This window comes from Dermochelys coriacea, chromosome 14 (assembly GCF_009764565.3).
Source record: "Dermochelys coriacea isolate rDerCor1 chromosome 14, rDerCor1.pri.v4, whole genome shotgun sequence".
In the NCBI taxonomy this organism is placed as follows: domain Eukaryota; kingdom Metazoa; phylum Chordata; order Testudines; family Dermochelyidae; genus Dermochelys; species Dermochelys coriacea.
Genome location: NC_050081.1, coordinates 33125824 through 33153696, shown reverse-complemented (window position 1 = coordinate 33153696; position 27873 = coordinate 33125824). Strand labels below are relative to the sequence as shown.

The 27873-nt window shown below is 50.5% G+C and overlaps 1 protein-coding gene across 1 annotated transcript; it reads left to right on the top strand.

Annotated features, from left to right (window-relative positions):
* Nucleotides 1-26770, top strand: LOC119843340 (tripartite motif-containing protein 10-like). Its single transcript, XM_043496908.1, has 7 exons — nucleotides 1-426; nucleotides 6097-6192; nucleotides 8230-8460; nucleotides 13018-13040; nucleotides 14714-14829; nucleotides 22641-22691; nucleotides 26259-26770. Exons 1-7 carry the CDS (start codon nucleotides 1-3, stop codon nucleotides 26768-26770), a joined length of 1455 nt encoding a protein of 484 aa, XP_043352843.1.
* The last annotated feature ends 1103 nt before the right edge of the window (nucleotides 26771-27873 follow it).

Genomic DNA, 27873 nt, shown 5'->3' with positions numbered 1-27873 from the left:
ATGGCCTCGGGGACTCCTGAGCAGGAAATCGCAGAGGAACCCATATGTCCCATCTGCCTGGAGTATTTCACAAACCCAGTGAGCGTAGACTGCGGGCACAACTTCTGCCGGGGCTGCATCACTCGGTACTGTGAAGAATGGGCAAAGGGAGACTGTGGGCCTTTGTGCTGCTCCGTCTGCAGAGCTCGGATCCGGACAGGGAATCTCCGGTCCAACCGGAAACTGGCACATATAATAGAAAAAATCCAAGAAGAGGTTTTAAAAGCAGACGAAGCAGGAAAACAGAATCTGTGTGTGAGACACAAGAAGAAACTCAACCTGTTCTGTGAGAAGGACGGAGAAGCCGTGTGTGTGGTTTGCGAGAGATCCCCAGAGCACAGGTCTCACCCGGTGCTTCTCCTTGAAGTGGCTGCCTGGAAATATAAGGTAGGAAATTAACTGGATCTTAGTTAATTCGATCCTTCCCTTTTCAGCACGATATGGACTTTCCTCCCAGAGGAGCTGGAGTTTTTCCGAGTCTCTCAGAGCCACCAAGTCCCCCAGTTTCTCAGATTCCACCCTCCCCAGCCCCGCATATCTCCAGCTCCGACAAAATCTCTCACCTGCAGGCCCCCTCTCTTTTGCCAGTTGCAGGGAGCCCTGGCCACTGATGCTGTCCCAGCCAATCAACCCCGCTCTGTTCATTAGGGCACTAGAGCTCAGTGTGTGGTTGCTTTCTCCACCAAGGGGGTTGAAACAAGATGTGGCCGTGATGCTGGCAGGCTGGGAATGGAGAGAATGAGCTGTTCTCTCTCCACAGCCCTGACAGCCCAGGCACCACCAACAGGCATTCACATTCAGGATGCAACCCTCACTCTGCTGTATTAAGGCAGAGACATAAAGGACACCTCTCCAGAGTCCCAGCTCCTGGAGTCAGCTGATTTGCACCAGAACCTCCTCGGTTTCCTTTTAAAAATAATAAAATAAAGTAAGTGGCTAGCCCTCCTGTTTGCAGAGGAAAAGCTTGAAAATGGGAACCCACCATAAATTCTAGCCCTCATGATTATGAAGCAGAGGTGTCGACATTCTGATTTCCCAGGGGGTGCTTGACCCCAGCTCGGCCCTAGGCTCCACCCCCACTCCACCACTTCCCCCAAGGGCCCAACTCCCACCCTGCCTCTTCCTGCCCCTGCTCTGTCCCCCCTGCCACTTCCCACCCTGTTCCTCCCCCTCCCTGGAGTGCACCCCTGCCTCATTCCACCTCTTCCTGCCTCTGCTCCTCCACCTCCCCCAAGCACCTCCTGCTTGCTGCTGAACAGCTGATCCTTGGTGGGCAGGAGGCCCTAGCAGGGTGGGGGAGGAGCTGATCATCAGGGCCAACCAATGAGTGCTGAGCATCCACTATTTTTTTTATGTGGATGCTCCAGCCCCAGAGCACCCACTGTGTCAGTGCATATGTTATAAAGAAATCTTGAAACTATTCCCCAAGTCTAATCCATGCAGCAACATTTGCCTGAGTCTGAAGAGAGCCTGAGACAATAGTCTTGCCCCATAGATTTTTTTTAACAGAGCATTAATTACCACCCACAGCACCCCACCACCCCACCAAAGGGCTTTGTGCCTGGCAGAAGCGGAGGAGCACAGGGGGTCACCCACCTGCCCAAGCAGATATGGCCTAGCTACTGCAAAGTCCTGAGTGGTGGGGGCCTGCTGAACCCATGACTCTTGGGTGGGGAGGGTAGTGGGTGTCTCTGTCAGAAGTGGGGGCACACGGGTCTTCTTGTCATGGGGATTGTCAGCAGTGAAGTGGGAGATGCCTGTGGTCTGTGGGCTTAATGAAGGGTAAGTGAAAGTTGAGTGTTGGATGACCATGTGCGTGAGGGTGCGGGGTTGTACAACTGGTCTTTGGAGTAAGCTAAGTGTTTGAGTAGAGGGCAGATAAAGGTATTCCTTGTTCAGTACAGTGCACAGGCAGCGTATGAGTATGTGGTATTGGTATGGGTGGTGGGTGAAGCTTCCCCTTCCACCATCTTCCAGCTGATGTTATCTGGACCAGTGATCTGCTAGGTCACTCCAATCCTCGACTCTGGGAGCCAGCCTTACACTGCTCCGCTGTGAGAACTCACACTCCCGGGTTGTTCATGCACAGCCTCTAGCTGTAAGCTGCTCCCAGTTACGTGAGAGCACTTTTGGCCAGCAGCTGCTTGGATTGTGTAACTGAATGACACTAGCCAATATCTCTGGTTCCAGACACAACCCTAGGAACCTCCATCTTCAGTTATGTCCAGTTATGCCCGCTGAACGCTGCAAGCTTATATGAGTTCATCAATTTAACAAAGAAATTGATATGTACCAGGCTTGTTATCCCAAGAGGAGTCTCTGACACACTTCAAACAAAACCTGCTTCAGGTAGAATAAACACACAAATGTATTAACTACAAAAGATAGATTTTAAGTGATTATAAATCAAAGCACAAAAAGTCAGATTTGGTCAAATGAAATAAAAGCAAAACACATTCTAAGCTAATCTTAACACTTTCAGTGCCCTTACAAACTTAGATGCTTCTCACCACAGGCTGGCTGGTTGCCCATCAGCCAGGCTCTCCCCTTTGATCAGCACTTCAGTCACTTGGTGGTGGTGTCTGTAGATGGCGGTGGAAGAGAGGAAGAGCATGGCAAATGTCTCTCCCTTTTATCATGTCTTGTCTTCCCTTTTGGCTTTGCTCCCCCCACTTCAGACTCAGGTGAGCATTACCTCATCGTAGTCCCAAACTGACCAAGGCAAGAGGGGGGTGACTCATTCGAGAGTCCAACAGATCCTTTGTTGCTGCCTAGGCCAGTGTCCTTTGTTCCTGTGATGCTAGGCTGGGTTTGTCCCATACATGCCCTGATGAGGTGTGAACTGCCCCTCTGCTCCTGGAGAGTTTTAGCCTGGGCTTGTTTTAAGCCATGAGGACACATTTTCAGCCTCATAACTATATACATGAAATTACAACCTATAACATCACTATAACAACAATGCTCAGTGCATCATGAGCCTTCTGAAGACACCCGACATGACAAACTTTGCATTGGATACCACATAATCATATTACAAGGATGAACATGGGGGTGCAGGATGTTTCCCCAAGGTACAGAGCATCACAGTCTGTCATTGGTATCTTTACTATTTAAATAATGATTCAATTGTTATGAACTACATAATTCCCCTGTGGCCCCATCCCCAGTCCGCCTCCATTCTGCCCCTTCCCCCGCAGCTCTGCCCCCATTCTGCCCACAGCCACATCCCCTTTCTGCCTCTTCCACCCTAAGGCCCTGCCCCCACTCGCTCCTTCCCCCTCCCCCCCCGCTGCAGCCCCAAGACCAGAAAGGCACGTACTGGAAGTCGGTATTTCTGCTATGCAGATATTTGCATTTGGCTGGACATAGTTTTCTGGAAGGACACTCTATGCCACTGGACAACCTGAACTCTGCCTTGAGGGAGGTTTTAAGGGGTGAATTTCAAAGTTTTTGACCAGAGAGAGCAACGTTGTGGGTAGGCAGCAGTGGTGCTTTAGGCAGTTGTAATTATCATGTAAGTTTGCACTTGTGACATGACTGCGGCCAGATAATGATGATAATACTTAACCAGGGATGCCGGAACAGGGGGGGCCAGAGGGCCATGCCCCCCCTTTTAAAAGTTGGGACAGAGGCGGTACATAAGTGGTGCCTCGGGAGAAGGGGCAGTACGAGAGAGGAGGCTTGGGGAGAAGGGGTAGCGCAGGGGCGGGGCCTTTGGGAGGGGGTAGTGTCGGGGGGGCCTCGGGGAAGGGGCCTCATTGAATTCCTGCATCTAAAGGCCCCTCTCCCAACCTTACGGGAGGAGTCACTGAACCGAGGGTTCAACTGAGTGCGGGGGGACAACTAAGAAATAACAGGATCGGGAGTGGGGGTGATAGGTTCAAAATTCCCACTTTTCAATTTTGCTGCCCCCAAAGGGTTATTTGGTAGACTCTGAAAATCTGTTTTCTTCAAGGGCCTGTATCTTAGAAACTCCTTGGTCAAATGACCCCCACTTTAGATCACTAGCTCAACCACACAGCCTCATGAAGCACAACAAACTTCAATGCAATCTGAGCAACTGGGCAGATTTTACAGGGCTTATAGTAAGCACCCTTTAAACAGAAAGGCCTGCTTAACCTTCACTACAGCAGAGGTAGTCCTCTGCTATGTTTATGTCATATTTGTGCTGAGAATTTACACATGAAGAGTGTCCCACTCTAAAGAAATATAGAGGAGGTAGAAAGCGAACTGGGAGCTGCACCTCCCATCTGCTCTCTCTGTTTGAAACATGCTCCACAGGGTCTGCACACACTTTGCATTAAATAGACCAGAGTCATTTATTCTCCTCCTGGTGTCACGTTGTCTGGAGTGGCTTAGGAACGTGAGTGCCGACCTCAGGGCAGACGGGCAGAAAACCGGGCAGACACCCCGTACTGATGGTGAGTTCTATAATCAGATTTCACCAAGACAGTAACAAAAATGAACTCCTGGATCACTAGACCAGTTTTACCATGGAGTCACAGACAGGCGCCTTAGGCTCTCCAGTCTATCTTTCCACCCAGAAAAACTGGACTTTGTGATAAATAGTCACTCACACCAAAAAATCACACCACATTTAGGTTGCTTCCAGTCCCAAGAGACCAGTCACTTACCCCAGATCAACTGGTACTCTGGATCCTTCACCAAAGACAACACTGGCAGCTGATTCTATAGTAAACTAACTAAAGGTTTATTAGCTAAGAAAAGAAAAGAAGAATTATTGAGAAGATAAAGCCGGTAAATGATATGTACAGGTGAGTGACAGTCTATAATGCCAAGTGGTAGCAGAGATGTAGTAATCTGCCAGTTTCCCAAAAATTTCTCAGGGCTACCCAGAATAACTCTGGGGATCTCCATCTTCTCGTTCAGTTATTCTGCCCTGTTAGAATCCAAACGGTCCAGATCCCTGCGTGAATCCGTACTTACAGCTTCTTCTCCCAGAAAACAAGCTGACAGGGTCACTAGCCACGTGGTCTCTTCCTTCGATGACTAAGGGTGAGAAATGCATTTTGACTCTTTGACCTCCAATCCTCATACACAATGGCCACTTGCTTTAAAATTAGAACTTTGCTGTTAAAATCCTTCATTTGCATTCCACACTGCTTCTTCTTTGTTTGATGGGTTATTTACTTACAGGGGTATACACAATGTAAAATGTTCGCTACTCCATTATAACAGGAGACAAATAAGTGAAAACAATGCAAGTAACTTCCCATTAGTTCTCATGAAGTTTAAACACCAACTACGTTCTTATACATTTAACAATCGCATTGATCTATACTAATACACAAGTGAATTGGTTTGGCATGAGCTGGCACCTGGTCTGCCAGCATCACTCCTGGCACAGCTGAGTTCAGCACAGGATCAGAGAGTGGGGGCAGAGGTGGCTGACTGACACCTTTCCAACTCCTGGTAGTATCTGCTCCTCCAGGGTCCTGCCTGGACCCCCAGCCCCAGGGGCTGCTCTGACTCACCCTTTTTTCTCTGGGTGATTGTAGCAACTGAGAGTAGGCAAAGTGCAGCATGCTTCAGCCAAAACCTTGCCTTCCCAACGGGCCCCTATGAAGGAGGCTGTGAGGGAGCTGGTGAATGGTCATTCTGCTGGCCCACTGCCATAAAGGATTCCCCCTGATGCCAGGGTATTCCCCCATTTGTCTATGGTGCTCACTTCAATTCCAGTAAAGGAATCACCCATTTCTGGGACCAAACTACCCTGATCGCTCAGAGCCAGGGCAGCGCTGGGTGCAGAGCCCCTTGTTTCTGTGTATTGGGCAGCCTGGAATGATCGCTGTCAATATTACTGCCTAGGGAGGGGATCCAGGAGAATTACTGGAGACAAACCTCCTCCCACCCAGGACCTCCATCTGGCCAAGGGCTTTTCAGGGAATTGGCATCACGTCCCCCTGCCAATGCGACAGTTTAGAAAGAGTTTCATCAAAGACTAGATTCTGTCCACGCTGGATTTTTTTTTTTTTGGTGGTAGGAACAAGTCCCACCCCATCACACAAATCACACGCAGCATTTTTCTCCACTCAGAAACAAACTGTGACTCAACTGAAGACTCTGAAGAAAGAGCGAGGGGAGCTTCTGGTATTTAAAGAGACTGAAGAGAGGAAAATGAAGGAGTACCAGGTACGTGCCCATAGTCAATACCCAACAGGTTCATTTCTCTGTAGTGTTATGGGCATGGGGGTGGAGGGTTTCTCTGTGACCCTTGTGGGTCACGGTTGCAGAGCTAGCGGCACCTCTGTCCCCTTTCTGGTGTCCCTGAGTGCACGCCTTGTGCCTTTCACTGTCCTGATGTGGAATTCTGTAATTTTCCCACTCGTAGATCGGGCCCTGGGCTACATCACCCTGGGTATTGACCATTCTCACGCTGTAGGTCCAGCTGTGTTCTGGCACCTGTAGTTCTTCCCTCCAGGCAGTGGCGGATTAATGCACAGGCCTGGCCAATTTGGGGGCCCCCACAGGAACCATAGGCACTGACTTCCCCTCTCTCCTGTAAGTACTCGACCTTTCCTCTGCCCCCGGCCCTGCCCCCACTCCAGCCCTTCTATGAGGCCATGCCCCTTCCCACCCCTTCCCTGCCCCCATTCCAACCCCTTCCCCAAATCCCCGCCCCGGCCCTGCCTCTTCCCCGCCTCCTCCCCTGAGCGTGCCACATTCCTGCTCCTCCCACTCCCTCCTGGAGCCTGCTAACTCTGCCAAACAGCTGTTTAGCGGTGGATGGGTGGGAAGTGCTGGGAGGTAGGCGGAGGAGCAGGGATGCAGTATGCTCAGGGGAGCAGGAGGAGGAGGAGGAGATGGGGTGGGGATGGGGGGAGCTTGGCTGCCAGTGGGTGCAGAACACCCACTAATTTTTCCCTGGGGTGCTCCGGCCCCAGAGCACACATGGAGTCAGTGCCTATGGCAGAAGTGCCGGAACCTGAGTAAAAGTGGAGGGGCCATTGGTGCTGGAACTGTGGCACTGTGCTCCCTGCTCCTCATCTTCCTTCTGAGGCCCTGCCCCTTGGCCAGGCCAGAAGCTGGAGCTGGACTCTGGTAAGAGCTGCCCAGAGGGCCCCAGCTGCTGTGGGGAGCCCCGGACCCCGCACCTGCCCTGGGTGGGGTGCCGGGGTGCCCAAGACCAGCATCCAGCCCGTGTCTCCACCCCCCCGGGGCGTGCTGCCCAGGGCAGATAGAGGGTCCAGAGCTCCCCACAGTGGCCCAGGTTCCTTGGGTGGCTCTTACTACAGCCCGGCTTCTGGCTTACAGCCTGGCCAGAGGGTGGGGCCTCAGGGGGAAGCGGAGGCTCAGGGAGCAGGGTCCTGTGGTGATCGGGGGGCTAAGGCCCACCTCAGCCCCACACTGGGAAGAGGCTGTTTCTGCCACTAGCAGGGGCTGCACTTCGAGGCGGGGAAGCTGATCATCTTATCAGCTCCCTTGCCATGCAGCACAGCCCGTGCTGCTACCGCACCACACATAGTGACACCATCATAGGACCTAATCACATCAGCCACACCATCAGGGGCTCGTTCACCTGCACATCTACCAATGTGATATATGCCATCATGTGCCAGCAATGCTCCTCTGCCATGTACATTGGCCAAAATGGACAGTGTCTACGCAAAAGAATAAATGGACACAAATCTGACATCAGGAATCATAACATTCAAAAACCAGTAGGAGAACACTTCAACCTCTCTAATCACTCAGTGACAGACTTAAAGGTGGCAATTTTGTAACAGAAAAGCTTCAAAAACAGACTCCAACAAGAAGCTGCTGAACTTGAATTAATATGCAAACTAGATACCATTAACTTAGGTTTGAACAGAGACTGGGAATGGCTAGGTCATTTCACTAATTTAATCTATTTCCCCATGTTAAGTATCCTCACACCTTCGTGTCAACTGTCCGAAATGGACCGTCTTGATTATCACGACAAAAGTTTTTTTTCCCCTGCTGATAATAGCTTCTCTTAATTAATTAGCCTCTTACAATTGGTATGGGTACTTCCACCTTTTCATGTTCTCTGTATGTATAAATATCTTCTTACTATATGTTCCTTTCTGTGCATCCAATGAAGTGAGCTGTAGCCCATGAAAGCTTATGCTCAAATAAATTTGTTAGTCTCTAAGGTGCCACAAGTCCTCCTGTTCTTTTTTCTCTATTTGTGTCTTTTGACTAAAGGACAAGAAAGAAGCCGAGAGGCAGAAGGTTGTGTCTGAATTTGAGCAGCTGCGCCAATTCCTGGAGGAACAAGAGCGACTCCTGCTGGCCCGGCTGGGAGATCTGGAGAAGGAGATTGTGAGGTGGCAGAATGAGATTGTCACCAAACTCGACAAGGAGATTTCCCGTCTCAGCGAGCTGATCAGCGAGATGGAGGGGAAGGGGCAGCAGCCGGCGAGGGAATTCCTGCAGGTGAGGCTGAGATAGAGACACCTCAGATCCCTGCCGAGGGAAGGGATGGCTCCTGGTCAGTCAATTCAGGGGTCTAGAGCAAGACCCATTCCCTGCCCCAAGCAGGTGATGGGGCATCACCAAGGTACAGCTCACTGCTCAGCTGTCTGCGAGGCACTGACCATGTCTGCTGTGTGCAGACAGAACGCCTCAGAGCACGGCTCAGCCTCTGCATCTCTACCGCCAGGTAATTCCCCAGAGAACGGCAAAGCCACAATTAGTCCCTAAGCCTTGTAATCGCTGACTGCTCAGGGCTGTGGTAACTGATACACAGCAGCTCGCCAGAGGGACTGTGACTCAGAGGCAGGCTCTGCCGTCATTTCAGCTGCGAGACCCTATGGGGACTAGAGCTGGGAGGAAAGAGAAAGTTACAAATACCCTGGAAGTGGCAGCTGAAGCAGTTGCATTTCCAGGGCGGGGCGACAGAAGCTCTCTAAAAGTTGGGGGGCCACCAGCACCTGAAACATGGCCCTGCCCCACCCCTGTGCTGCCCCATCCCTCGAGGCCCTGCCCTTGCATCTTCCCTTTGCCCAAGGCACTGCCCCTCTCCCCCAGAGGAGCCGCCCACCACTCACTCCTCTCCGCCCCCTCCCCCTATCGCTCACCCTTGTGGCTGGTAAAAAGTGGGCCATGGTCCTCTCCTGTCCAGTCCTCTATGAAAGGCAAGAAGGTTTCCTGGCCAGGACCAGTCCATTGTGTGGGTCACTGGGGCCCCTTTGCATGCATAGAATCACAAACCCATAGGGTGAGAAGGGACCGCAAGAGCATATAGTCTAACCCCTGCCAAGATGCAGGATTTGTTGTGTCTAAGCCACCCAAGGCAGAGGGCTATCCAGCCTCCTTTGGAAAACCTCCAGTGAAGGAGCTTCCACAATCTCCCGAGGCATCTGTTCCATTGTCCTCCTGTTCTTACAGTTAGCAAGTTTGTCCTAAATCTTCTATGCTGTAGTTTGATCCCATTGCCTCTTGTCCTGCCCGCTGTGGCAAGAGAGAGCAACTTTTCTCCATCTTTTTTATGGCAGCCTTTCAAGTATTTGAAGACTGCTGTCATGTCCCCCCTTAATCTCCTCTTTTCCAAACTAAACACAGGCACCAGCTTCCAATTTTCCCCAGGGGTGCTCAACCCCTGCTCAGCCCCATACCCCGCCCCCACTCCACCTCATCCCCCAACGCCCCACCCCACCTCTTCCCACCCCCACTGTGCCTCTGCCCCACCTCTTTCTGCCACCTCCCCAAGTGCGCCCCATCCCGGGTCCTGCCCCTCACTCCCAGCGCCTCCTGCACACTGTAGAACAGTGATCGCGGCAAGTGGGAGGCCCTGGGAGGGAGGGGGAGGGGCCACCGGTGGGCGGGAGGGGGAGAGCTGGTTGCTGGTAGGTGCTGAGCACCTGCAAAAAATTTTCCTAGAGCACCCATGGAGTCGGCGCCGATGACCTTCAGCCTTTGCTTGTATGGCTTCCTTCCATCCCTTTGATCACCTTTGTCTCTCGCCTCTGGATCCTTTCCAGTGCTTCCTGCACAGCTTCAGAGCACGGGCTGCTCCCTTTGCAGTGGCAGCTAGGCTACAGGGTTCTCCTCTGAATGTTATTGTCCTTCACAAGGATGCTAGCCCTTTCTCATGGAGCCAGCCCCCATCAGAGCACACTGACCACTTCCCAGACTGCGCCCCAGAACACACAGAGGACTTCGCCTGCAGAAATCATCTCCAGGCTCCCTGTCCCTTCGGGAGCATAAGCTAGCGGCTGGTTCTGAATTCCAGGGAGGTCCCAACAGGGCATCTCTGTGCTTAGCCTTCTGGCAGTAGGGCCCTCCCCAAGCTCTGCTGCTCCCCCACAAGATCTACGGGCACCTGAATCCAGCTGCAATGTCCAGCAGGGCCTGTCACCACCTACTTGGTACACAGTCTTGTGCCTCCTGTTGCAACATGCTCTTTTCCTCAGCTCCCTGGCCAGCACGTGAGGTCCCTCAGCAGCACTCCCTGCAGTCAGCATCCTTGCTACCATCGGCTCCTGGCTCAGAGTGAAGTTACTCCCTGGGGGGAGAGAGTTTCTGCCCCCATCCCACATTGGCCAGAGGATGGAGACCCTCAGCAGGGAGTAGGTTGATGGGTAACTTCCTCCTTAGCAGATTCAACACAAACTTTAAATTATTATTATTATTCTTTTAATTTGCAATACAGTAGGTTGTAGATAACACAACTGAGAACAGGGGCCCAGGGCATGTAAGGCCTTGTCTGCATTCAAAGTTGCCATGGTTTACCTTTCAATGTGTGTAGTTAAACCTGCCCCAGAACACAGTGTAAACGCTAATGTTTCAATTGATGCCCGGCGCATATCGGTTTCACCTAATTTGGCGAAGAATCAGCACAGGCTCAACGAATACAGGCTTAGTTCAAACAGAAGTGAGAGTGTCTACATACACGTTTGCACTGGTTCAGTCAAATAGGCTTAAAAATACCCCTTACGTTAAACTGGTGCGACTTTGAATATAGATGAGCTCAAACAGACTGTTTCAGCCCTAAAGACCTTCCAGTCTACAAAGGGCAAGAGAGATTCAGTGAGTCGCCGGCGTTCACGCAGGATGGAGCTGGGAACTGAACATAGGATTCCAGAAGCATAGTCTAGCCAGAAGTGGCCAACCTGTGGCTCCGGAGCCACATGCAGTTCTTCAGAAGTTAATATGCGGCTCCTTGTATAGGCACCGATTCCAGGGCTGGAGCTACAGGCGCCAACTTTCCAATGTGCCAGGGGGTGCTGACTACTCAACCCCTGCCTCTGCCATGGGCCCTGCCCCCACTCCACCCCTTCCTGCCCCCTCCCCTCAGCCTGCCGTGCCCTCTCTCCTCCTGCCTCCCCCCCAGAGCCTCCTGAACACCACAAAACAGCTGTTTGGGGGGGTGCGGGGAGGGAGGAGGAGGTGCTGCTGAGCAGGGCTGCTGGTGGGTGGGAGGCACTGGGAGAAGAGTTGCGGGAGCTGATGGGGGGCTGCCGACATAGTACTGTGGCTCTTTAGCAATGTACATTGGTAAATTCTGGCTCTTTTCAGGCTCAGATTGGCCACCCCTGGTCTAGCGTCTTAGCTGCACAATCGTCCTTCCCACTGGAAGAGCGAAAGACAGGAAAGTTCCCTTTTGTGTCCAATTTTGAAATGGGCCTCACCAGCTTCCATATTAGTGACTACAACCTGCAACCATCTACATTTGCCCAACCCTATGGGCGGTGGGTATCGAAGGCCAGGGGAGGCTAAGCCTCCCCTAACCCAGGCCGTGGCCCCACCCACGCTCCACCCAAAGGCCCTGCCCTCGCTTTCCCTCTCTCCTGAAGCCGGCAGGAGAAGCTGGGGGTCAGGCCAGTGGCCTGGGGTGGCTCAGGCCAGCTGGCATGGCTGGGGCAGGCCAGCCAGGGCTCCTCTGGCTCTGGAGGAGGCTTGGTGCTCCAGCTGTTGGGGAGGAGGGCACTCAGGGCTCCAGCAGGTGGGGGTGAGACCTTGAGAAGAAGGGGTGGGGCCAGGGGGCTAGCCTTCCCAAAGGGGGATTCACCCACCACCCATGCCCAACCCCGTGAATCGGCCGCACACAGACAGCACTTGCACGTACCAATGGGATAGTTATTTCTTTAGCTCGTTGATTTGCAAGTGCTGTTTGCATGCACTTTCTTAAATAGCCATTGCACCAGCAAGCGAGTGACTAAAACTGACCCACTAGCCTTGTGGTTAGCATTGCCAGCTGCAAGGCTGAGGACCCCGAGTTCAGTACCTCTGCGTCTTTAATTATTTATCCACAATTGAACAGGTTCAATAGGAGAGACTGCGAAAAAACCCATGTAAGAATATCCAAGGGCCCCCTGGTTAGAGCCTTCTCCTGCGTGGTGGGGGACCCCCTGTTTGAACCCTTTCTTGGCACGGGGGGAACTGAAAGTAGGTCTTCCACCTCCTAGGTGAGCGCACTAACCACTGGGCTAAAAGTTATAGGGGAGCCACCCCTGTTCCCTCCTGTCTTCCACAGAGATCCGTGCCTCCCGTACTAAGGTGACAAACTCTGTGAAAGGGGTGGGGCTTAGGGCAGATTCCACTCGTTAGTGTCTCCCATTGGCTGTCTGAGGCAGCCCCCGCCCAGCCTGCTGGCTTTGTGCAGCCGGGCGCCTGTCTTTCTTCAGGCATGGCACTGGGAGCCTAGGTGCCTAACTCAGGAGACAGGCTACTGGGCTAGATGGTCCTTTGGTCTGACCCAGTCTGGCCTCTCTTATGGTCTTTCTGGATCCTGTCGCTCTAGTGGTTTTCTAGGTGCCCGAAAGTTAGGCACTGCAGCACCTCAGTCTGTTTGTGGATCCAGGCCGTAGCTCGTTGGTTTCCATGTGCTACTTACACACACACGTCCTAATTCCATACAATAGAACGTGACCAAATAATTGCAGGGAGATACACAGTGGCCAGTTAGGAAAATCTGGCCAGAGCAGTAGGGAGCCCCCGTGTGTGGCATGCGGGACTGAGCTTCCTTTTCTCTCTCTCTCTCCCCTCTAGGATGCCAGAAGCACCTTGAGCAGGTATGTGGCTCCTCACTTTCTGTTCACATTTCTGCATGGGTGGCGGGTGAATGACCCCCTTCAGGGAGGCTAGCCCTTGGCCCTGCCCCTACCGCCCGAGGCCCCTCCCCTCCACCTAACGGAGCCTCGGACACCCCCCACTGCAGCTGAAGGTGCCCCGGCTGGCCCGCCCCAGCCAAGCTGAGCTGGGCTGAGCTGTCCCGGACCACTGCCTGGCCTGTGTACTGGCCAGAGCCACCCCCACCCCGGCTGAACCTCCGCCAGCTTCAGGAAGGGAGAGTGGGGCCTTGGGGCAGAGCGTGGGTGGGGCCACGGCCGGGGTTAGGGGAGGCTTAGCCTCCCCTGACCTTCGATAGCCACTACCCATGCACTTCTCTGTGCTGCTTAGGGGCTTGGATAAGATGTGAAAAAAAATCATCCCAGGACACAACAGTGAAGCAGGGCAGGGTGACAAACGGGGTCAGAATCTCCCTCTGCTTAATACGAACGGGGGGTTCCTGTGTTTCCTATAAAAAGAAAAGGAGTACTTGTGGCACCTTAGAGACTAACAAATTTATTAGAGCATAAGCTTTCGTGAGCTACAGCTCACTTCATCGGATGCATGTGTTTCCTATAAAACTAAATGAATATAGATTTTTTAAAATCACCTGAATTCCAAGGGCAGGGGAGATGCCCCAGGGCTCTAGGGGTGGAGAATGGACCTTTCACCTCTAGGACTCTGGTTCTGTTGTGCCCAGGTCAGAAGTAAAGAGAAGTCTTTATGACCTGTTGATTTTTTGGAGACTTGTGAGTAGGGGCTGTCAATAGGCAGACTGCAGGCCAAATCCAGACTGCCTGACGCTTTTGAACGGACCCCGAAATCTTTTTCATTTACTTCTTCTTATCATTATTGTTATTATTTCTTTTATAATTTTCTCTGGAATCTGGACCTTGACTGTACCTTGACCAAGTAATTTGGACCATCACAAAAATATTGACTACCCTTGAGGAATGAACTAGGGCAGTGGTCCCCAAACTGTGGGATACACTCCCCTGGGGGGGTGTAGAGGAATGTTGGGGGGGGTGCACAGAGGAGCTGGGCCAGTCCCCACGGGTTGGGGGCGGGGAGGGAGCACCATCCCACTCCACTCCACTCCACCCCAGACCCAACTCTGCCCTCATTCTCACTCAGCCCCCAGGCCAGCTCTGCCTTCAGCCCAAGCTCTGCCACTGAGCCAACTGTGCAGTAATGGGGGTGGGGATGGGGTGGGACAGATCCCACTACTGGTGGGGTGGGGGGGCACGACAGGAAATGTTGGGGCACCACTGAACGAGGGAGACAAGAGTTGATCTCTGTCCAGGCTCTGTGGCCCAGAACACAAAGTTCATCAGGAATATTGGAACTGATTGGCCATCAGAGCAGGAAGGCCAAGGAGTGGACTGGCCATGAGGATTGAACTCCCTTCCTATCCCTGGAACTAGTCTCCCTGGATCAGAGTTGAAATAAGTTAATGGGCTACTGGTGTGGGGAGCTTGCACTGCCGTTGCCTGGACTGTACCTCATCTGAGCACAGGGATGTACAAAGCAATTCATTCTCCAGCCTCCTTAGTTCAGTAACTTTTGCTAGTTCGACATTCGGAGTCAAATATGATAATCCAATGATCTTCCATTAACAAAATCTGTTGCGGTCTAGGTGCAAAAAAGGGAAGTTCCAGTTGCCGGTGAGGATCTCTCCTTCGCTGGAAAAGAGACTCAGCATTTACTCTCAACAAATTCTTGCTCTAAAGGCGACTTTGAGGACCTTCAAAGGTACTGAGAAGGGGAAACCAAAATGTGTCCATGACGCTAAGAGACCAAGGGCTCTGGTCAATTATTTCATGGTTAGATGCTGATGGAAAGTAGAAATAAATGAAATTGATGCATTAAATCAGGAAAAGGGGCTGGAGTTGGGGCATTGGAATAGAGGGGGAACCAGGGGGCCATGGCACCACCACGTTTTACTGGCCATAAGAACGAGCAAAGGCAGGGAGAAGGTGGAGAAGAGCAAGCTGGGAGCGGGCCCTCGGAGGAAGAGGCGGTGCAGGGGTGGGGCCTCAGGGAGAAGAAGCAGTGTGAGGATGGGGCTTGGGGGAGAAGGGGCGGAACAGGAGCAGGGCCTTGGAGAGAGGGGCGGCATAGGGGCAGGGCCAAGGTTTGGGCTCCGGTGAGGGTGTCCCCTTTTCCAAGGCAAAATAAATTGTTATTCAGAGTCAATAATCCATGCGAAGGGGATTCATTTTCCCTATGAACAGGTTTCTCCTAAGCCATGGAAATATGGTTTCCAGGTGAAGGGAGCAGAATCACATGCTCCTGTCTGACAGATTCAGTTGTGGCATAATCCTGGTCATAAATAGAGCCCTGCAAATCTGCAGATATCTGCTTTATATACGTGGCTGCAGATGTGGATATCCACAGACCATGTCTGCGATTGGATGTGAATACAAATTTTGTATCTGCACAGGGATCTCATTATAAATGGAGACTGGAGCCAATAAACCGCTATTTAATAACAGAGGGAAACTGTAACCAAGGGAGGCCACACCGAGGTTCCTTAATTAGGGAAAACTGCAAAGAATGAAGCAGACAATCCCCAAAGCTTGTGGTCTTTCCAGTACTTAGGCCTTATCTACACTACGAAATTAGGTCGAATTTATAGAAGTCGGTTTTGTAGAAAGCGTTTTTATACAGTCGATTGTGTGTGTCCCCACACAAATGCTCTAAGTGCATGTAGTCGGCGAAGTGCGTCCACAGTACCGAGGCAACCTTTGGCTTCCGGAGTGTTGCACTGTGGGTGGCTATCCCACAGTTCCCTCAGTCTCCGCCACCCATTTGAATTCTGGGTAGAAATCCCAATGCCTGATGGGGCTAAAACATTGTCGCGGGTGGTTCTGGGTACATATCGTCAGGCCCCCCTTCCCTCCCTCCCTCCATGAAAGCAATGGCAGACAATTGTTTTGCGCCTTTTTTCCTGGGTTACCCGTGCAGATGCCACACCACGGCAAGCATGGAGCCCGCTCAGCTAACAGTCACCGTATGTCTCCTGGGTGCTGGCAGACGCGGTACTGCATTGCTACACAGCAGCAGTTTATTGCCTTTTGGCAGCAGACAGTGCAGTATGACTGGTAGCCGTCGTCAACGTAGTCCAGGGTGCTCTTTTAACCGACCTCGATGAGGTCAGGGGCGCCTGGGCAAACATGGAAGTGACTCAGCCAGGTCATTACCCTTTTAAGTTTCGTCTCATGGCGATTCAGTCCTACCAGCAGTCCTACTGCACCGTCATTTAATGAGCAGCTAGGAGACGACGATGGCCAGCAGTTGTACTGCACTGTCTTCTGCTGAGCACCCAGGAGATGACGATGGCTAGCGGTCGTACTGCACAGTCTGCTGCCAGCAAGATGTATAAAGATAGATGAAGTGGATCAAAACAAGAAATAGACCAGATTTGTTTTGTATTCATTTTCTCCTCCCTCTCTCCATGAAATCAATGGCCTGTTAAACCCAGTTTTGAGTTCTATCCTTGAGGAGGCCATTCTTTTTCTCGCAAAGACATCCCATTTGTTGATTTTAATTCCCTGTAAACCAACCCTGTAAGCCATGTTGTTGGTCGCCCCTCCCTCCGTTAGAGCAACGGCAAACAATCATTTTGCGCCCTTTTCCCTGGATTGCCCGAGCAGGAGCAGACGCCATAGCACAGCAAGCATGGAGCCTGTTCAGCTCCCCACAGCAGTTATGACCATTGTAAACACCTTGCACATTATCGTGCAGTTTATGCAGAACCAGCACCTGAAAAACCAGGCGAGGAGGTGACGGAAGCGCGGTGATGAGGACATGAACACACTTTTCTCTAAAACCGCGTTCTCCCGCAATTTGGAGATCATGGTGTTAATGGGGCAGGCTCATGCCATGGAACACCGATTCTGGGCCCGGGAAACAAGCACAGAGTGGTGGGTCCACACAGTGTTGCAGGTCTGGAATGATTCCCAGTGGCTGCAAAACTTTCGCATGCATAAGGGCACTTTCATGGAACTTTGTGACTTGCTTTCCCCTGCCCTGAAGCACGAGAATACCAAGATGAGAGCAGCCCTCACAGTTCACAAGCAAGTGGCAATAGCCCTGTGGAAGCTTGCAATGCCAGACAGCTACCGGTCAGTCAGCAATCAATTTGGAGTGGGCAAATCTACTGTGGGGTTGCTGTGATGCAAGTAGCCAACGCAATCATTGAGCTTCTGCTATCAAAGGTAGTGACTCTGGGAAATGTGCAGGTCATAGTAGATGGCTTTGCTGCAATGGGATTCCCTAACTGTGGTGGGGCTATAGATGGAACGCATATCCCTATCTTGGGACCGGACCACCATGACAGCCACATGGCACAAGGGGTACTTTTCAATGGTGCTGCAAGCACTGGTGGATCACAAGGGATGTTTCACCAACATCAACGTGGGATGGCCGGGAAAGGTTCATGACGCTCATGTCTTCAGGAACTCTGGTCTGTGTAAACGGCTGCAGGAAGGGATTTACTTCCCAGACCAGAAAATAACTTTGGGGATGTTGAAATGCCTATAATTATCCTTGGGGACCCAGCCTACCACTTAATGCCCTGGATCATGAAGCCAAACACAGGCACCCTGGACAGTAGTGAGGAGTTGTTCAACTATAGGCTGAGCAAGTGCGGAATGGTGGTAGAGTGTGCATTTGGATGTTTAAAGGGTCGCTGGCGCAGTTTACTGACTCGCTCAGAACTCAGCAAAACCAATATTCCCATTGTTATTGCTGCTTGCTGTGTGCTCCACAATCTCTGTGAGAGTAAGGGGGAGACATTTATGGTGGGGTGGGAGTTTGATGCAAATCGCCTGGCCGCTGAATATGCGCAGCCAGACACCAGGGCGATTAGAAGAGCACAGCAGGAAGTGCTGCGCATCAGAGAAGCTTTGAAAACCAGTTTCATGATTGGCCAGGGTACTGTGTGACACTTCTGTTTGTTTCTCCTTGATGACAACCTGCTCCCTTGGTTGCCTCTAAATTCCCTGTAAGCCACCCGCCCTCCCCCCTTCAATCACAGCTTGCTTGCAAAGGAAATAAAGTCACTATTGTTTAAAAAACATGTATTCTTTATTAATTGATTATAAAAATAGGGAGACAACTCACATGGTAGCCCAGGTGGGATGTGGGAGGAGGGTAGGAGGGAAGGAAAAGGCCACTTTAAAACTTCTTGAATGACAGCCTTCTGTTGCTTGGGCTGTCCACCGGGGTGGAGTGGTTGGGTGCCCGGAGCCTCCCCCTCGTACCCCGTGTTCTTGGGCATCTGGGTGAGGAGGCTATGGAACTTGGGGAGGAGGGAGGGTGGTTAATCAGGGGCTGCAGCGGCAGTCTGTGATCCTGCTGCCGTTCATAAACCTCCACCAGATGCCGGAGCATGTCCGTTTGATCCTGCTGTAGCCCCAGCGTTGCCTCATGCCTCCTCTGATCTTCCTTCCGCCACCTCTCCTCACGTTCATTGGCCATTGTCCTGTACTCTGCTATTGTGTCCCTCCACACATTCTGCTGAGCTCTGTAAGTGCCGGACAACTGCATGAGCTCAGAGAACATGTCATCATGCATGTGTTTTTTTCGCCGCCTTATCTGAGATAGCCTTTGGGACGGAGGAGGGAGGCTTGAAACATTTGCAGTTGCGGGAGAAAAAAAAGGGAGTGAAGTATTTAAAAAGATACATTTTACAGAACAATGGCTATACTCTTTCACAGTGAACAACACTATTCACATTACATAGCACATGTGATTTTGGTACAAGGTCACATTTTGCATCTTATATTGAGTGCCTGCAGCTTTGGTGTTAGAGATCACACACGCAGGGCCGGGCAACAGAATTTGGCTTGCAGGCGGCCATGGTAAGCCATAGTCTTTCGGCTTCTGCAACCTTCATAACAGCAGCACCCTCTTTTCCCATACCAAGCAAAGCCCGTTGAGTTGACCATTTAGTGCTGCAGTTTTCCTGTTAACGTGCAGCAGCAGAAACCAAACTAACCCCCTCTCCCCATCCAATTCTCTGGGATGATCGCTTTTCCCCTCCCACCACCACCTGGTTGGTATCAGGGAAGATCCCCGCTAGCCAAACGTGAACAGCTCAGCGCCAATGCCCCCGCCCGCACCGCGTGGCTAACTGTGGGGAGGATTTCTTTTCAGCCACAAGCAAACAGCCCAGTAGGAACAGGCACCTCTGAGTTTCCCCTTAATTAAATTACCCTATTTCAACCAGGTTACCGTGAACGATATCACTCTCCTGAGGATAACACAGAGAGATAAAGAATGGATGTTGCTTGAATGCCAGCAAACACCAGGACCATACACTTCCAGGCTTTGTCATGCAATGATACCAGATTACTTGCTACTAGCATGGCGTGGTAAATGTCCTACCATGGAGGACGGAATAAGGTTGCTCTCCCCAGAAACCTTCTGGAAAGCCTTTTAGAGTACCTCCAGGAGAGCTTCATGGAGATGTCACTGGAGGATTTCCAGCTCCATCCGCGGACATGTTAACAGACTTTTCCAGTACCTGTGCTGGCCACGAATGCATCCCAAATCCTCAGGGCTACTTAATCATTAAAAAATACTTGCTTTTATAACATGTATTATATTTAAAAAGGTACACTCACCAGAGGTCCCTTCTCCGGCTTCGTTGGGTTGGGAGGGTATTTCAGTCAGAGTGCTAAAAAGATCCTGGCTGTTGGGGAGAACAGTGTGCTGTGTGCTCTCCCCAAACTCGTCCTCGTCCTCCTCATCTTCTCCATCTGCAAAATCCTCAGGCATGGTGGAAAGTACCCCATCATCGGAGTCCAAGGACAGGGGTGGGGTTGTGGTGGCGGCCCCCCCTAGAATTATATGCAGCTCAGCATAGAAGCGTCATGTCTGCAGCTTTGTCCCGGAGCGTCCATTTGATTCTTTGGTTTTCTGGTATGCTTGTCTGAGCTCCTTAAGTTTCATGCGGCACTGTGTTGCGTCCCTGCTGTAGCCTCTGTCCCTCATGGTCTCAGAGATTTTTTGAAATGTTTTGGCATTTCGTCTTTTGGAATGTAGCTCTGATTCCTCTCTGCATACAGCGATCAGATCCAGTACCTCCTGTTCGGTCCATGCTGGAGCTCTTTTTCGATTCTGGGAGTGCATGGTTACCTGTGCTGATGAGCTCTGCATGGTCACCTGTGCTGATGAGCTTGGCTGGCCAAACAGAAAATGAGATTCAAAAGTTCCCAGGGCTTTACCTGTACACCAGGCCAGTGCATCCGAATTCAGAGTGCTGTCCAGAGCGGTCACAATGGTGCACTGTGGGATAGCTCCCAGAGGCCAATACTTTCGAATTGCATCCACACTAACCCTAATTCAAAACAGTGATGTCGATTTCAGCACTAATCCCCTCGTTGGGGAGGAGTACAGAAATCGATTTTAAGAACCCTTAACGTCGAAAAAATGGCTTGGTTGTGTGGACAGGTGCAGGGTTAATTCGGATTTAACGCTGCTAAATCCGACATAAACTTGTAGTGTAGACCAGGCTAGAGATTACCAAGCTAGCCTCAAAACAGTTTTATAATACCTCACTGGTTACCCAGAGCCAAAACATAGTTCCCTTAAAGCAACCCAGCCTTAGGCCTCTACCCAGACACCCAAGTCAAATATGATGAGGATTACTGAAAATCTTATTCATCATATAAGAAAGTTCTACCAAACCCAAAGGATCATCAGACACATTACCTTCCAGGTTAATGACTAGTCCAGATCTTACCCAAATATACACTTACAGCCAATAAACTAAAATGTATTAAAAAAGAGAGATTATTGGTTAAAAGATCAGTATGGATACAGACATGAGTACAGTTCTGAGATCAGATTCATAGCAGAGATGGTGAGCTTTGTAGCTGCAAAGAGCTCTTTCAGAATTAGTCCAATGTCCATATTCAGGGTGATCCAGATGGGACTGGAGATCTCAGTCTTATGACTCAAGCTTCCCCTGCATAAAGCATCGAGCAGATCTGAGATAAAAAGGATCAGGACCCAAGAGACCTTTATATAGTTCCAGGCCTTCTCTTGACAGCTAGGAGTCCTTAGGTGAACTACAGACAACCATGGAGACTTTGAAGTAGACCTACTTCCTAAGCATCACTGGTAATTAGCTACAGGGATTAACATAAGACAACTGACTGTTTTCTACCATTCGCAGGTGATTTGCTGTACATTTCAAAGAGAGATGACTACAGTAATGTCACTATATTTACAGTTCATTTTAAATGTTAAGATCTCCTTTTGATCTCTGAATTAACAGAATACAGCACAGACAGGACTGTTTGATTACATTGTTAACCTCTAACAAGATATAAGTAAACACATACAATTAGTATCACCTCTAATTCTCTAACAATACAGGTTTGCATTTCAAACTTCTAGCCTATCTAACATGAAATGGCCCTAATTACCATTTACATACTTTTCTAACATGTCTCTAAAAGTTGACTCTGGGTCATTTATCCTGCAGGGAGCTTCACCCTTTCTGGCCATGCATCACAGAAAGTAAACAAATCCAGCAAATAATGCATGGGTCTGGGAGTCAGGAGAGCTGTGTTCTGTTCCAGCTCTACCACTAATTCATGGTGTGACCATGGCCAAATCAAGTAATGGCTCCCTGTCCTAGTTTCCCCCATCATCAAAAGTGGGGGAGGGTGATCATAACTGCAGACCTCACAGGAGGTTGTTAGTCTGATGCTTGTCTGATACTAGTCTGAACCTGTGGCTGTATTAAAATGAGTCCAGCTCTCTGGATGTAAGAAGCTCTATGGACCTGATTCTCAAATGTAATTTTCCCAGTGGGTGCTCCACCCCCACAGCCCATCCTAAATTCTGCCTCTTCCTGACCTGCTCTTCCCCCTCTCCTGAGGCCCTGCCCTTGCTCTGTGTCTTCCCACCCCTGCTCTGCCCCCTCCATGCAGGGCCCCCCTGCCAACCCACCGCTCCCTCCTCTCTGCCCCTTCCCCCTCAAAGCTCCCGCCCACCGAACAGCTGATTGGTGGCCAGCCCCGGGACTGGAACCAGTGTGGCTGGTGGGTGCTGAGCACCACCTGGTTTTTTTTCCATGGGTACTTGATCCCCGGAGCATGCATGGAGTCGGCGCCTACAGCTGTGGGTGTTCAGAGCCTTAGAAAATGAGATCCTGTGTGTGCAGAGGGTTCATGTGAAATCCTTGGAGGAAACAAGTGATATAGGTCCTGGTTCTTGTTTATGTTAAGGGCCTCTTTACACCTTTACCTCCCTGGCAGTGTAAAGGGGCTTTAAAGCTCGTATAAACATCTCGTTACACTGCCAGAGAGGCGTAAATGAGAATCAGGGCCCTAATCAGGCGCAGTTTGCAGAGAATATCTGTGATTCTCTTTTATTATCCTTTGCCCTTTCTAGAAATTCTCCCAGAGTGTCTTCATTTCTTTGCCTGGTTCCATATCTCTACCATTTTGTCTGTTTCAAAATCAAAGCACAAATAACTCAACAGTAGAAATTTTGCCATAGACATGGCAGCATGAAATCTCCACTTTCTCCTTTCTCTCTAGACACACTGTCATCTGACCTGAAGAGAGAGTGGGGACTATCTCCAGCAAGGGGTGTGAAAAAAATATACAGAAAGGGTGAGTTTTCCCAGCGTTCACCCTCCACACATAGACACACACACTCCAGTTAAGAGTAAACTGGACTCTCAATTAATGTGCAGAAAACCTTTCTGGGATCAAACCCTCAGAGGCCCAGCTCACCCCGATCTAGGCACCACATGCAAGTGAGAACGAAGCTGCTGTGAAACACACCGACCGCCTCTCCCTGTACAGGGGGATCCTGTGCTGAACACACACTGCCTGTGATTGACAGGGGGGCTGCTGTACCCCAGACAGATGGACACTGATGGAGGAGCGGGCAGCTGGACAGACTTACTCTTCCTGGGGCTGGGCTGCGCTGCAGAAATAATACTAAGTTTGAAGTTTCCATTTCTCTCCCTCTCTTGTCATCAGTGGCAGTGATGTGAATTGCCCTGTAACCCTTTCACTGCCAGGTCAATGTCTGAGTGGGGAACACTGAGGCAATTCAGGGCTTCCCAGCTATGCTGTACGTTTCGAGGCCCTGAAGCCCACATTGGGACATGGGGGTTGCCATGCTCAGCTTTGCAATGCCTGACATGGAGGCGCTTAGGAACTGGGTTAGGCGAAGAGGCGATGCATAGGGAGGGCATGGGGCAGGTCAAGTGCCCCCTCAGATTGGTCTGCCGGGGAGGGAGAGGGGCTCTGTTCTTCTCTCCCTGTGCCCCCCCCCGGGCACATTGGTCTGCTCTCCCTGGCAGCTGGGCACGGAGCTGAACGGAGCCACTTCTGCCTGAGAGCGCCTGGCTGGAGTGGCAGCTTCATCCAGCTCCCCGCCGGTCTGCCAGGGAGAGTGGCCAAACGTGCCGGGAGGGAGACGCAGGGAGAAAAAGACAGAGAAGTTCCCGTGTGCCTCCCCCCCCGCAGGTGACGTGGGGCAGGGAGAGCACTGTGTCCTGGGCTGGGCACAGGGCAGGAGGGGTCACTGGGCAAGGGAGACATGTGAGGCGATCACATGCCCTCCCCTTTAGCTTGTGCCCCCCCCATAATGGGGAGGCACCAGTCATCTTTGTGCCTAGTTATGCATGAGGAGAGAGAGGTGCCTGAGAACGGGATCCACGTAAACCAGCCTGTTAGCTAGGGAGCCGCCGAAGCTAGCCAGTGGGAGACACACACACGCCTCCTGGCCATTTTATGTGGAGTTAGTAATCCCCGAGCAGGCTGTCAAACTCCTACTATGCCAGTGTAGGCTGTGTGGAGCGGCCAAGAGCATGAGTGCCAACCTCGGGCCAGATTGTTAAGAAGCAGGGCACACACCCCAACCTGGAACACTTAGATTTCACCCACTAAGTATCGACTGTGAACCCCACAGGCACTAGAACAGTCTTCACGTGGCATCACAGACAGTCCCCTTGGGCGCTCCGGTCTATCTTGCCACCCAGGCAAGCCAGCCTTTGCAATAGAGGGTCCCTTAAACCAAAAATCACACTGTTATTCAGGTTACTCCCAGTCCCAAAGGACCAATCCTTTATCCCAGGGAAACTGCACCTTAGACCTTACATCTTATATTAGATTTGTAAAAGGTTCAAAAAAGGGCAACAAAAATGTTTAGGGGTATGGAACAGCATCCGTAGGAAGAGAGATTAATAAGACTGGACTTTTCAGCTTGGAAAAGAGACGACAAAGGAGGGATATGATAGAGGTCTATAAAATCATGACGGGTGTGGAGAAAGAAAATAAGGAAGTGTTATTTACTCTTTCTCATAACACAAGAACTAGGGGGTCATGAAATGAAATTAATAGGCAGCAGGTTTAAAACAAACAAAAGGAAGTTTTTCTTCACACAAGATTTATTTAGGTTGATGCAGTTAGCTTGATGCATGGTCAGCATAGAATTGGAACAAGCGCTCTTGGTGAGGATGTACACTGCCGACACAAGAAGCGTAGTGTGGATGTGCAAAAGTGATTTAATGATGGCAGCGTCTGTGCATCAACGTAACTTAGGTTGACTTAATTTTGTAATGTAGACATGCCCTTAGTCTCCTCTCTGCCAGCATGAGGGTGTGCCCCTTCACGCCCATGTCCCTAGGTAATATTTAAGTGTTTGCTCTGAAACTGTAAACTGCCCTGTAAAGAGAGAAGCAATACCAAGTGTGACGGTTTAGACCCCCTGGGATGTCTCCTAGTGTGCTGAGATACCACTGAGTCTACCTCTTCTGCCAGCATGGGCCACCTTTAACCTGTCTTGCTGAACCAGGCTCCTAAAAAACCTCCTCTAACACACACACAGGCAGGGCCACACCCAGCCGCAGATCAGCTCTGGGAAGACTCAGTTTAAGGGACTTGCCACAGCACCCATATGTCCACCCCTCCTTGAAGTATAAACCGCAAATTATATGAAATTTGCCTCTTACCTCAATGTGGAGGAAGATATGCACAATTTCTCGCCCTCCCCCCAGTTAGAAATCACATAAACTGGGTTACATTGTAAACCAGAAATAAATTTATTAACTATAACAGGTGTGTTTTAAGTTGTTAAGGAGGTAGCAGACAGAACAAAGCAAATTACTAAGCAAATTAAATCAAACACGCAAACTAAGCTAGTTTCACTAAAGAAATTGGTTACAAATAGTATTTCTCACCTTAAATGTGGTTCTAATCAACTTCTTCACAAGCCAAATGCCCTTGCAGCCTGGGTCCAGTTCTTTCCCCCAGTTCAGTCTTAGTTGTTTCCAGCAGTCATTTTGGATGGGATAGCAGGGGAAAACTGACCATCAGCATTACCTCACTCCCTACCCTTAAATAGGATTTTCATAAGGCAGGAGTGCTTTGTTTCCCTAGTTTGGCCCCTGCGCCCCCCCCCTTACAGTGGAAAGTTACAAGAAGTCCCAGGTAATGTTTTAGTATCAGTGACAAGACCACCTGACTCTGTAGGATTACAACGTCCATGAGTCAGGGGCAGCATGGAGCATCCACAGGAAGGCCAAGCTTTTCACAGTCCATTGTCCTCACTGGTGGGCCATCCACCCTGTCTGGCTTTTCCATGTTGTACCTGAAGTTTTGGCAGTGGGCGTCACCCAGAGTAACATAGTTGAAATACAGATACATAGTCAATATTCCTAACGTCAGATACAGAAATGATACAAGCATACAAATGGATAATCACATTCAGTAAATCATAACCTTACCAACGATATCTCACATGAGCCATCTGGCATAAAGTATATCTCAGTTATGTCATATTCATATCATAAGCATTTTTCGTAAAGAATATGGAATGACACGTCTCTCCAAGTGTGAAATACTCGTTTACCAAAAGAGGTGCCATCTCCTGCCCCACAAAATGAAGGCCCTTGGACCAGACAGGCCATTGTGTAACATCAATCAACAAAAGACTTTGTTGATTGATCCCCCACACCCTTATGAAGAGGAGACCTCCATGAGGACACGTCCCATCAGCTTGAACTCTAGGGCCAGGACAGAAAGGCAGAAAATCTGGGAATGTCCCAGCCAGGACAGGGCTGCTGGGGAGTGTGAGAAATGGTCCCAGCCTCCCTCAGGACCGAGCTCCGCCCCTAACGCTCTGATTCTCTCTCTCCCCAGTGAACGTGAGTCTAGATCCAGACACGGTTTATCCCGGACTTGTCCTGTCTGAGGATCGGAAAAGTGTGCGATGTGGAGACAACCGGCAGAATCTGCCTGACAATCCTGAGAGATTTGATCCCATTCCCTGTGTGCTGGGATGTAAGGGGTTCACCTCAGGGAGATATTGCTGGGATGTGGAGGTGGGAGGTGGGGAACGCTGGGCTGTGGGGGTGGCTAGAGAATCTCTGAAGAGGAAGGGAATGATCAACTTTAACCCTGAGGAGGGGATCTGGGCTGTGGAGCGGTGTCTGGATCAGTACCAGGCTCTCACCTCACCTGAGTCCCCTCTCTCCTTGAGCCGGAACCCCAGGAGGATCCGGGTTTCTCTGGACTACGAGGCAGGGGAGGTGGCATTCTGCTATGCAGATAACGAGGCCCCGATCTTCACTTTCCCACCAGCCGCTTTTGCCGGGGACAGAATCTGCCCTTGGCTCTGGGTCTGGAAATCCCAACTCCAACTGTGTCCCTGAGAGGGGGCAGGTGGTGGGGAGAGAGGTATCCCACTAGAATCCCATCAACAAATGAGCTTCTCTAGGACCTACCATCCCAACCTTTAAAAAGAAAAGGAGTACTTGTGGCACCTTAGAGACTAACAAATTTATTTGAGCATAAGCTTTCGTGAGCTACAGCTCACTTCATCGGATGCATGTAGTGGAAAATACAGTGGGGAGATTTTATATACACAGAGCTGTAGCTCACGAAAGCTTATGCTCAAATAAATTTGTTAATTTCTAAGGTGCCACAAGTCCTCCTTTTCTTTTTGCGGCTCCAGACTAACACGGCTGCTATTCTGAAACCCATCCCAACCCTTATGACCCTGGGGGCTACAGCAGGCTTCTGACCAGAAACTGATATTGACCAGCTTGTTTTGCACTTGTTCTCTGCGTCCCTTGAGGACTCTAATAGTCAGCACTGTCGGGGACTGAGATGGGGAGACCTGTTGGAGAGGAAGAGAACGTGAGAACTGGAGAGGAAACCTTTTGTGCTGGGCAGGGGGAATTAATAATCTCCCCAGAGTATGAATGTTGTATATAGAATTTTACAAGATTATTTTTTATTTTTATGCAGTGGATCTTCCATTTTTGTTATTCACACAATCATTGTTGTTTACAGGGAAGGGTTTGTTTGTTGTTGTTTTTTTATGTACATTGATTCTATAAATCCTCCCTTTCTTCTGGGTCTGGGGTTTAAGATCCCAACTCCATAGGTGCCGACTCTGTGGGTGCTCCAGGGCTCAAGCACCCCTGAAAAAAAATAGAGGGTGCTTAGCACCCAGGAGCCATAGCTTGAGTGTGGAATGTGATGAGTTTTGTGCTGCTTGCAACTTCTGCCAGTGGGGCAGGGAGTTGTTGATAAACAGAGGCAGGGTGATTAAGATAACAAAAGGCTTGTCATTAAATTAAATTAAATTAAATTAAATTAAATTAAGGATTGTTAGATGATCCTGAAAGCATTGCCAGGCACTCCAGCTAAAAGATAGGAAACAAAGGGTAGGAATAAATGGTCCATTTTCAGAACAGAGAGAAGTAAATAGTGGTGTCCCCCAAGGGGCTTGTACTGGTCTGGGACCAGT